The sequence below is a fragment of the Chrysemys picta genome, chromosome 1, assembly GCF_011386835.1.
Source record: "Chrysemys picta bellii isolate R12L10 chromosome 1, ASM1138683v2, whole genome shotgun sequence".
Taxonomy (NCBI): Eukaryota; Metazoa; Chordata; order Testudines; family Emydidae; genus Chrysemys; species Chrysemys picta.
The window spans coordinates 306,595,448-306,608,129 of NC_088791.1; the positions used below are offsets into that span (position 1 = coordinate 306,595,448).

The window sequence follows — 12,682 nt, forward strand, 5'->3', positions numbered from 1 at the left end:
TGCTAGAGGCAGAAAAACTGCTAGGTTGAGCTGAGGACAGCAATTAGGCCTGAAGCCTCAAGCAACCACACTGGACTGCCTCCGAATTCCGCAAGTTGGAGGCAGTAGGCCATTTATAATGAATGGTGACAGAAGCGCTATATATATATATATTTTTATTAAAAAAAAAAAGCTAACATTTTTGTAAAGTAATATACATTTAAACCATTTATTTGCGCCTTCAATCTCAGGCTTCACCGTAACTAAGGCCTGGTCTACACTGGGGGGAGGGAGGAAATCGATCTAAGATACGCAATTTCAGCTACGAGAATAGCGTAGCTGAAGTCGACATCTTAGATCAACTTAGAATCACTTACTTCGCAGCACGGGATCAACGGCCGCCGCTCTCCCGACTCTGCTTCCGCCTCTCACCGTGGTGGAGTTCTGGAGTCAACGGCAGAGCGATCGGGGATTGATTTATCGCGTCTTCACTAGACGCGATAAAATCGATCCCTGATAGATCGATCACTACCCGCCGATCCAGTGGGTAGTGTATACGTACCCTGAGTTTTTGTGTTGAAATATAAATATATCACTTGTATTCACTATGAAGCCTAAAATCTGTACAAAAAAAATTCAGAATACTGGCTGAATAACCAAATGTAAAATACAGACCTGTATTTAGCAGATTTAGATCACAACAGACTTGGATCACATACATACAAGTCTCAGAACATTATACTTAAGCAAATTATGCAAATAATTCCAGCAATTAGCGAGCATGTATTTAGGGCTTCTGATTTGTGGTTTTAACCCACAATACAAAAAAAATTAAATCAGTGTTTAATCCACTAAAGATCAGAAAAAGAGCAGAAATGGTTATTTGTATCTAAAGGCTCATCTATATGGAGTAGTAATGAGGACTCACAGGGTGTGATTTCTAAAGCGTACTCTCATGTTGCGCATTTTTTGCTCCAGGTAGACCCTGCTGGTGCGCATTAAATGTTTATTAGTGCACTTTAATGTAGTTCTGCTTGAAACGTTAAAAAAAAAAAAAAAAAAAAAAAAAACCACACACACACACACACACACACACACACACACTTTAAAGCTCACTTCGGAACAATACGAAGTGATTACTCCCTGTAATGAGTAATGTATATTATATGCATTATTCATTACTGACTATACAAAGTGAAAACCCCCAAAAAACCCAAATTCTTGGATTCCTACTACTGAAAATTTGATAAAATTAACTTAAAAAAACGAATTAATAAACCCAAAAAACACAGAAGCCCTGTATATAATTAACATTAGTGTAGTTAAAAAGGTCACCTTTTATTAGCAAGAAGAGGAAGAAAAGCCAGAATCGAAGCACTACACAATTCGGGGGTTTTCCTGCCAATACCTTGTTTTTATCCACTATAAACTTTCAAAATGCCCATCTGAGATCCTACTATTCAAACCAGCCTGCACAGTGCTCAATACTACATCCAATCTTCCCTGAATATTTTCACTTTTGTTCTATAGTAAGAGTCAAACTACTGTACTTTTATTCAATAAAAGTTTAGAACTTTCATGGAAACATATATTGAATCATCTCTCACTAAAGATGCAGGAACAACTTTCCACAAAATTATAGAGAATAAGTTGTAAAGTCTAAAGATCAATGTGGCACAAACACACCAAATAAAAGACAGATGTTCAAAAAAGAGAAATTCCAAATTGAAGAAACAGTGTCTGTAGTCTTGCTTTTACATTTTTCATACCCTAAGGTCTCCTCTAATAAATCTGAATCTGAATTTTGGGGCTGATTTTTTTGTCACAGACAAGTACTGGTATTTCTCAAATTACATACAATATAGCTGTGTATAAGAATGCATTTTGAATATTTTCAGTCAAAAAAGTCTGATACAACAATTTAGGTACTCTCTATATGCCTTAAGTAAGATTGTCAATAAAAAACAGAAGCTTTTCACCCGCTTAAACTCTGCTTCTCATTAATCCCGGTAGCGCTAAGTCTGCAAGGGGGCCACGTCCCTTTGAGGTTTGCCATGATGATGATAATGAAATTCTGCTCTATGAATTTTCTACGTTGAATACACAGAAGTGAGATGTACACAGAACATTGTACTACCTTGCTTTATTCTGTCAAAGAGCACCTCTTCAAAAGTATGACTACATTCCTTGCAGTGAACCATGCTCTCTTACATACTGTTTGAAATTGCAGCAATCAATTTACCCATAAAAAAATATAAAATCACTTTTTATAAAAAAAATACACAAACAAACATACCAGGCAGCACTCGGAAGTGACAATCAAAATCTTTCACATATCCATCTACTGTAGCCTGTCTGTAGCAGTATAACATTTAAAAAAAACACTGAGGCCTCTTCTTGAATATATAGTTTAGTTTCAAAAGACTCTGTTCTCCACTGCGTACATCCAAAGCTGCCCAAAATTTAAGCAGTAATATTTCCAAAACTATCTTACAAAATTCAGTTATCTCCATGTAACTTATATAACTTTGCATCATCTTATCTATGTTACATCTTGTATCCAAAGTTCCACGAGATAACATCCCGCATTTGTTTATACCTCAGAACAAATCAGGCTTTCCTCCTTTTTAAAAAAATTCAAGGATGATAATGTACACCAAAGATAAAAGTCTAAAACAGTCATTTCTCAGTTTGCCTAGTAATAACTGCATGATTGCATGTAAGCTATCAAAGTAAAGCATCCATCCTTTTAGTACTTCATGTTCCACCACTTTCCTAGCGTTTTTATTAATGTCAAAAACAATGTTGAGAATACATTATGATGCACTTAGTCACTGACCCTTGTTAATTCAAAGGCAAAAATTATGAATTTGATTAATTTTGCCTCCCCCCTCAATTTATAAAAGTATGGTACTTGGGCCTGTTCACACATGTACAACTATAAAATCATAAACATAATTAAAAATAAAACTAACAGTATCAACCTTGGTTTCAAAGGAAACAATACATTTATGCAAGGTTCTTACTACCCACATACCACTTAAAGATGTCACTCACAATTAACTTTCAGACAAGTCACAATGCAAATAAAGTTTACAAAGAAAAATATTTACAACATTAGGCTACTGTTAAAAACTAATACAAAACATTTTCACTTCATGACAACCCAATGAAAGCAATGAAATGTCCCTGAGTTTTACATAAAATTGAGTCATGAAGGCTAGACCAAGCAAATTTAGTGGATTAATTCATCTCACAATTTGCCCTGTGATTTGGATCAAGTTTCAACACAACCAAGCCGTAAAATTCAACAGCTATTAAGGCTTACCTTATGTGCTGGCACTAGATTCACTAAAACTGTATCCAAAAGCTCCTGAGACACAGTATCTCCTTCACAAATGATAGAGCTCATCAAATCCACCATGTGCATGTGTACTTTTTGATTATGACCATTGCTGAAATTAAAGGTAGAATTTCTTAACATATATAAATATATGTACTATATTACAACAAAGTACTACCTCTAATCAATCACAAGACAGCCAGAAACAGTACTTTTTCTTAAAAAGTAAAGCATAAATTCATCCTGAGAAATCAAACTAATTACGAGGCTCTATATGCAAATTTTCATGATAATGTTTCTTGTAGTCTCTATTCTCTCTCAATGTACGACGTTATAGAAGGAAAAAACTGCACATTGATAAAAATTCTCTCCACCCTCACAATATGAACTTTCTTTATAACAAAAGTTCTCCCAGTGTTATATGAAAGTCTCATAATTGCGATGTCATTAGTTCAATGTTCAGCTTGAAATTCTAAATAAATATTATAAAAAACATGGAACAAATTAACAAAAATTTTAAGTAATGCACATGTACCAGTGACACAAAAATAAGCAAGGGAAAGTTCAGGTAAAATGTGTTTGATTTACTTACACTAGTGTTCACACTACTGATGTAAACTAACAGATCGTATCTAACCACAAAACTCAAATTTGGGAAAATGAAACGCATAAATAATACTGTCAACTTAGTGCAGACAGTAAATTCTTATTAACAGTAAAAAAGTCTACATACGTGACCACTGACCAGAAAAGCAATGTACTAAAATACAGAACGATCAAGTCTGAGTCATTACTGGAGATGTAATATGAGAATATGTACTTCCAAAGTAGGGACTAAATGCATTTAATCTATTGTCTACACCATTTTAAAAAAAATTTATTTGAGATAATAGTTTCAACAGGTAAGATGAATACAAACAAATAGACAGTGAAGGCAAAAATAGTGCCTTTTTTTAAAGGAGCATTTCCAAAAGAAGTGGTTTCTAAATTTTGGGCTAGGAAGTTTGTTTCAGTTTCATTTGTTTTAAGGATATTATACAAGACAAAACCCAAAAGAGTAGAGCCAGAGCAAGCTCTCATTTTCTACTCTCTCAGACACTATTTTGGAAATATTTCCCACACTTCTGACCTAAGATAATATCTAAATAAAACATGCAACTAAATTTTTAAAGCTTTTGTATATTCAATAGTTATTATCCAAACACTAATACATTCTGATATCACCAAGATTTTTGGAAAGAGGAGGCGGGTAACTGAATCCTCCCACAAAGTATTATCTGAAAAACGAGGCAGAACATACACTTCTTTAATCCTAGGCAGCAGCATAAGTATAATAAACTGAATTCTTAAAACAGAAATGTTAAGCTTTGATTGCTATAATATCCAGACTAACAGCTTTATTGAGCAAGCCGAATATATACAGATTCAATGTTTAAATTAGAATAGTTTTCCTGAAATGTATAATTAAAACTATATCAATCAGAATATACTTACTTTATTACGGAAAACAGCGTTCTGTACAACTGTGTGAAAATTTCATTGCTGTCTTCTAGCTCAAAGCATATATTATAAGATTTGACCCAAGCAATATTCTGTTTGGGGGGGGGGGGGAGAAAAGGATATAGTTATTACAAGAACTTGAAAAAGTAGTAATAATAAACAGTAATAATTTTAGCTTACCTCAAGTAAATAAAAATATCTATTGAACTGTGGGCTTTTTGTATCTTCTAATCCTTTCAGTTGCCTTGTTATAAACATAAATATATCCTAGAAAAAACAAACATAATAGTAATTTGTTTCATCATGTAACTTATGACTGTATTTAACTAAATTGTCTAAATATTCATTTTGAACTGTTGATCACATTCCCCACAACAGAACTCCCACAAAAGCCAGAGAAACCAATCCTCACTGACCCTGGTAACTAGGATGACAAATAAACCTATGAAGAATTATGTGAGTGATAGTAATCCTAGAAAGTTTCACCTTGGTAACAAGGTGAGGAAGTCGTTAATGTTGGTTAAGTTTCACATGAAAACATTCAGCTTGATTGACAGAAGAAAGCCTAGAGAAAGTTCCATTCTGCACTTGGCAGACATGACCCATGGGGTCAATAGAAATGTTACGCATCCTCTTGCGAGCTGGATTTTCATTTCACAGTGCAACAGTTTTATCTGTTTGATTTTGGGGACAGAGGTAGCCTGTTTTTTTTTTTTAATAGAATTTTAACCTGTACACGGTGTTTGTCCATCTCTGTTACCATTAAAGACTAGCATATTGAGCAATGTTCCCTCTAATTTTTTATATTCATATGCAGAATGAATTTTATGAGTACCAATATGCAGACGACGTGTGGCGGGGGTTCCAAAGGGTTCAGAGTGTTGGAAGAGGTTCAGGGCTGGGGCGGAGGGTTGAGGTGTGGGGGGTTAGGGCTCTGGGATAGGACCAGGGCTGAGGAATTCAGAGTGTTTGTATGTTTGTATGGGGGGGGTGCCGGCTCAGGGCTAGGGCAGAGGGTTCTGGGGTGGGGTCAGGGCTGAGGAGTTTGGGGTGCAGACTGCCCCCAGCCCTCTCCCCACCGGCAGCAGCTCCCAAGACCTGGGGATAGGTGCCTCTCCCCGCAGCAGCTCTGCACACCCCAACTTGCTCCCCTCCCTGCCTACCCCTCATTTCCCCAGACCCCTGTGGCTGCGCGCCTGCACAGCCCTTTATAGCCTGCTACGTGGCTGCGCAGCTTAGAGGGAACTTAGATATTGAGCCCGCTGTTGAGGGACAAAAAGCAACCAAGAAAGGGTTATGGATGCCTCTCTCAGGCTTCAGTTTGTCAAATGAAATTTCCATAGCAACATCTCTTATTAAACAGAAAACTCAAATAGGTAACAGTAAGCAACAGCATCAGAAAAAATTAATTATGTACAGACTCTCTGGATTGGTAAGTGACAAACATCATTATCTTTTAAAACTATTTGTATGCACTCAAATCACCAATACATACAGGATAATTATCCCAACCAACTCAAAATTCAAAAGCATGCGCGCCCACCACACGAAGACAACATCCACAGACTTAATTTCCAGACTTCAATGCCTAAAAAGAATCCAGGGATAGCCAGTTTGCAACCTTGCAATTCTCTTCTAGGATTCTTTTCACTGAAGAAGCCAAGGCTTTGGTAGAATAAGAGCATAAGAACGGCCATACTGGGTCAGAACAAAGGTCCATCTAGCCCAGTATCCGGTCTTCTGGCAGTGGCTAATGCCAGGTGCTTCGGAGGGAATAAACAGAACAAGTTACGAACAAGTGATCCACGCCCTCTCATCTACCCCCAGCTTCTAGCAAATAGAGACTAGGGATACCATCCTTGCTAATAGCCATTGATGGACCTGTCCTCCATGAATTTATCTAGCTTTTTTTAGAACCCTGTTATAGTCTTGGCCTTCACAACATTCTCTGACAAAGGGTTCCACAAGTTGACTGTGCACTGTGTGAAGAAATACTTCCTTCTGTTTTAAACGTGCTGCCTATTAATTTCATTTGGTGACCCCTAGTTCTGGAAAAGAGTAAATAATTCCTTATTTACTTTCTCCACACCAAGCATGATTTTATAGACCTGTCATTCACCACCCCCAGTCATCTCTTTTCCAAGCTGAAAAGTCCCAGTCTCCTTAATCTCTCCTCATATGGAAGCTATTCCATACCCCTAATCAATTTTGTAGCCCTTTTCTGAAACTCTTCCAATTCCAATATATCTTTTTTGAGATGGGGCAATCACATCTGCATGCAGTATTCAAGAGGTGGGCGTACCATGGATTTATATATATTTTAATGTCTTATTATCTAATCCTTTTCTTAATGATTCCCAACATTTTTAGCCTTTTTGACTGCCGCTGCACATTGAATGGATGTTTTCAGAGAACTATCCACAATGACTCCAAGGTTTCTTTCTTGAGTGAGAAAAGCTAATTTAGACCCCATCATTTTATGTGTGTAGTTGGGATTATGTTTCCCAATGTGCATTACTTGAAATTCATGGTTGATAAATGCAATCTGCCATTTTGTTGCCCAGTCCCACAGTTTTGTGAGATCTTTTTGTAGCTCTTCGCAGTCTGCTTTGGACTTCACTATCTTGAGTAGTTTTGTATCATCTGCAAATCTGGCATCTCATTGTTTACCCCTTTTTCCAGATAATTTATGAATATGCTCAAGTGATGGGGTTCACTCACCACTGTGGCGCCTCCTGCTGGCTGTCCTGAGGATTAGCTCTGTGTGTTAGTGCGCCCTCTTAGGGTGGTGCCTCGCCACCATCACTCCTGCGCTAGGACCCACGTCTCTCCAAGGACTGCAGCATCCTCTTCAGCGACACAGCCCTCCGGCCGTGCCACACACTGTGCTCCCCCCTTCCTGGGAACCTGCAGTGCGCTGTTCAGCCACTTACCGTAGTAGCTACTGCAGCGAATTGTCTGGCCACTTCCTTGTGGCCCCAGTAGCCTCTCTGCCCTTGTTTCAGGGCCTCAGCCTGCAAACCCCAGCCGCCAGGAGCGGTCTCTCATTCACCCGGTCGCTGCTAGCAGTGCTTCTCTGTCCAGGGTGCTGGCAGTTCTCGCAACCCTCCAGAGAGACAGTCCTTCCTCCCTGGGTTCCCAGCAGAGAACTGCCCTCCTCTGCCCTGCAGCTCCCTTTTTATATGTGCCTGCTTGGCTGCTCCCTTCAGCACTTTTCTGATTGCCTGCCTCCTGCGCAGCCTCCCTAGGGCTCTATTAACCCCTTAGAGCCCAGTGTGCAGGTGCCCCGTCACAGGATCCTTATTTTGTGTTGGGGAAACAATATACTTATCTGTTCAAAAATACCAACATAGAACCAAAGTCATCTACTGAAAATTTAGAAACCCTACAGTTCTCCTTGGACCCATAGAAAAAAAGATTTCCCATTTTTTTAAAAAGGGCAAAAACTTTCTAAACCACAACTTTTTCTTCAAGAAAGTGGTGGAAAGGGAAGAGTGTCAGGATGGGTCAGCCAACTTATTTCTTCTCAGAAACTAAGGACACAAAAATCCAACCCTAACAGACAAGCTGACATATTTAAAATGGTTCAGGGTAAAGCCATGACAGGAGCCACTTCAGACTAAATAAAACTAGTCTCTTGGTAGAGGATGCAGAAGGAATACTCTTCATCATTCTCAAGGCAAATACCAAAAGGACATGGCCGTCATGCAGATCAAGTGGCATCCAAACTGACCTTTATCTAGGTCTTAAAATGGTCTTGCTGCATACTCCCTCTATCCATCACTGGCTTTTGAGGACATGATCACCAACCACAAAGCAGCATTCCTTGGTAAACGTGTTTTGTAATTTGTTGGTCTTCATTCCTAGTATATCCATATAGAGAAAGCTGCCAAAAATCAAACCAGTAAAAATGGAAACTGTTGCTCTGTTTGACTATGAATATTCTCATTGCTGATCTCATCCTACTACATAATATGGAGCAGCTGACAAAGACGAGAATCAGAAACAAGACAATTCATCACTCTTCAACCTTCCCAGTGCTTCTTCCACAGCTCACTGCTATACAATAGTGGTTCTATAGATCAGGAACTTCGTGGTAGAACCCCGACCAGAGGTATTCTATTTGCTACCCAAGATCCATAAACCTGGATATCCTGGACGCCCCATCATCTCAGGCATTGGCACCCTAACATCAGGCTTGTCTGGTTATGTAGACTCTCTCCTCAGACCCTACGCTACCAGCACTCCCAGCTATCTTCGAGACACCACTGACTTCCTGAGGAAACTACAATCCATCGGTGATCTTCCAGAAAACACCATCCTGGCCACTATGGACGTAGAAGCCCTCTACACCAATATTCCACACAAAGATGGACTACAAGCTATCAGGAACAGTATCCCTGATAATGTCACAGCTAACCTGGTGGCTGAACTTTGTGATTTTGTCCTCACCCACAACTATTTCACATTTGGGGACAATATATACCTTCAAGTCAGCGGCACTGCTATGGGTACCCGCATGGCCCCACAATATGCCAACATTTTTATGGCTGACTTAGAACAACGCTTCCTTAGCTCTCGTCCCCTAACGCCCCTACTCTACTTGCGCTACATTGATGACATCTTCATCATCTGGACCCATGGAAAAGAAGCCCTTGAGGAATTTCACCATGATTTCAATAATTTCCATCCCACCATCAACCTCAGCCTAGATCAATCCACACAAGCGGTCCATTTCCTGGACACTACTGTGCTAATAAGCGATGGTCACATAAATACCACCCTATACCGGAAACCTACTGACCGCTACACTTACCTACATGCCTCCAGCTTCCATCCAGGACACACCACACGATCCATTGTCTACAGCCAAGCTCTAAGATATAACCGCATTTGCTCCAATCCCTCGGATAGAGACAAGCACCTACAAGATCTCTATCAAGCATTCTTAAAACTACAATACCCACCTGCTGAAGTGAAAAAACAGATTGACAGAGCCAGACGAGTACCCAGAAGTCACCTCCTACAAGACAGGCCCAACAAAGAAAATAACAGAACACCACTAGCTGTCACCTTCAGCCCCCAACTAAAACCTCTCCAGCGCATCATCAGAGATCTACAACCTATCCTGAAAGATGATCCTTTACTCTCACAGATCTTGGGAGACAGACCTGTCCTCGCTTACAGACAACCCCCCAACCTAAAGCAAATACTCACCAGCAACCACACATCACTGAACAAAACCACTAACCCAGGAACCTATCCTTGTAACAAACCCCGATGTCAACTCTGTCCACATATCTATTCCAGTGACATCATCATAGGACCTAATCACATCAGCCATACCATCAGGGGCTCGTTCACCTGCACATCTACCAATGTGATATATGCCATCATGTGCCAGCAATGCCCCTCTGCCATGTACATTGGCCAAACCGGACAGTCTCTACGCAAAAGAATTAATGGACACAAATCTGACATCAGGAATCAAAATACTCAAAAACCAGTGGGAGAACACTTTAACCTGTCTGGTCATTCAGTGACAGACCTGCGGGTGGCTATATTACAACAGAAAAACTTCAAAAACAGACTCCAACGAGAAACTGCTGAGCTAGAATTGATATGCAAACTAGACACAATCAACTCCGGTTTGAATAAGGACTGGGAATGGTTGAGCCATTACAAACATTGAATCTCTCACACTTGTTATCTAACTGTCTGTCTGTACTCGGCTAGCTTGATTATCACTTCAAAAGTTTTTTTTCTCTTAATTAATTGGCCTCTCAGAGGTGGTAAGACAACTCCCACCTGTTTATGCTCTCTGTATGTGTGTATATATATATCTCCTCAATATATGTTCCATTCTATATGCATCCGAAGAAGTGGGCTGTAGTCCACGAAAGCTTATGCTCTAATAAATTTGTTAGTCTCTAAGGTGCCACAAGTCCTCCTGTTCTTCTTTTTGATATTACAGTGTCTTCACAGAGACCACTAAAGAGTTTGGAACACAGAAATAGCTGCTGCAACGAGAACATCCATATCTTTTAAGCAGTATTGTCTATGATACTTCTCTAGTATTTGACAGTTCCCATCTACTCCATATACTATCCAAATAAGTTAAGACTGATCTGGTTGTAATCTAGAATTACAGGTTACTTGATAGTAACAGCCAGGAACTTTGTTTCATCCAGACTGATAACACTAGTCTACAATTTTTGAGAAGTCGTCTGCTTCAGAGATAGAATGTGCTATTTCTTATGTATTTTGATGTGCTGAATTCAAATATGACAATTAAAACAACAATTGATTGGCTACTGTTTAAGATATTTAAGTTTCTACATTTTATGTCTATGTATATTGTGTAGATAGAGTTTTAATCAAATTGTAAACCTAGGTCTTTTCATGTGTTTATGGTTGCTTTACATGTTACATAAACAGGACAGGTGAAATATTATCACTTTAAAAATCAGCAAAACGGTTATATAAATAAAATTTATTATGAAACAAAAGGCAAAAAACTTATGTGCATAGTTTAGTCCTATTCAGAGTCTACTCGGCGCTTCTTGGCTTGTCTCTTGTATTCATTAAATGGAGCATCTCTTGTCACTGTCCAGCAATAGTCTGCAAGCATTGATGGGCTCCATTGGCCCTGACAGCGTTTCTCCATTGTTGCAATGTCCTGATGAAATCGCTCACCGTGCTCGTCGCTCACTGCTCCGCAGTTCGGTGGAAAAAAATCTAGATGAGAGTGCAAAAAATGTATCTTTAGTGACATGTTGCAACCAAGGCTTTTGTATGCCTTGAGGAAGTTTTCCGCCAACAACCTGTAATTGTCTGCCTTGTTGTTTCCAAGAAAATTTATTGCCACTAACTGGAAGGCTTTCCATGCTATCTTTTCCTTGCCACGCACTGCATGGTCAAATGCATCGTCTCGAAGAAGTTCACGAATCTGAGGACCAACAAAGACACCTTCCTTTATCTTAGCTTCACTTAACCTTGGAAATTTTCCACGGAGGTACTTGAAAGTTGCTTGTGTTTTGTCAATGGCCTTGACAAAGTTCTTCATCAGACCCAGCTTGATGTGTAAGGGTGGTAACAAAATCTTCCTTGATTCAACAAGTGGTGGATGCTGAACACTTTCCCTCCCAGGCTCCAATGACTGTCGGAGTGGCCAGTCGTTCTTGATGTAGTGGGAATCTCTTGCACAACTATCCCATTCGCAGAGAAAACAGCAGTACTTTGTGTATCCAGTCTGCAGACCAAGCAAGAGAGCAACAACCTTCAAATCGCCACAAAGCTGCCACTGATGTTGGTCATAGTTTATGCACCTCAAAAGTTGTTTCGTGTTGTCATAGGTTTCCTTCATATGGACTGCATGACCAAGTGGAATTGATGGCAAATCATTGCCATTATGCAGTAAAACAGCTTTAAGACTCGTCTTCGATTAATCAATGAACAGTCTCCACTCATCTGGATCATGAACGATGTTGAGGGCTGCCATCACACCATCGATGTTGTTGCAGGCTACAAGATCACCTTCCATGAAGAAGAATGGGACAAGATCCTTTGGACGGTCACGGAACATGGAAACCCTAACATCACCTGCCAAGAGATTCCACTGCTGTAGTCTGGAGCCCAACAGCTCTGCCTTACTCTTGGACAGTTCCAAATCCCTGACAAGGTCATTCAGTTCACCTTGTGTTATGAGGTGTGGTTCAGAGGAGGAGGAGGATGGGAGAAAATGTGAGTCCTGTGACACTGATGGTTCAGGACCACAAGTTTCATCCTCTTCCTCGTCTGACTCAAGTGAGAATGATTCTGGTGCATCAGGAACCGGTAGTCCTTCTCCATGGGTACTGG

General features: G+C 39.8%; 1 protein-coding gene across 8 annotated transcripts in view; it reads right to left on the reverse strand.

Moving 5' to 3' along the window:
• Positions 1-12,682, reverse strand: part of PDS5B (PDS5 cohesin associated factor B) — a 276,903-nt gene that overhangs the window by 179,228 nt on the left and 84,993 nt on the right. For all 8 annotated transcript variants that reach the window (XM_065594581.1, XM_008167674.4, XM_008167679.4 and 5 more), the window contains exons 4-6: positions 5,003-5,089; positions 4,817-4,914; positions 3,308-3,434 (exon numbers count right to left, since the gene is read on the reverse strand). In XM_065594581.1, the coding sequence (XP_065450653.1) occupies positions 3,308-3,434; positions 4,817-4,914; positions 5,003-5,089 (312 nt within the window). The remainder of the gene's footprint in view (positions 1-3,307; positions 3,435-4,816; positions 4,915-5,002; positions 5,090-12,682) is intronic.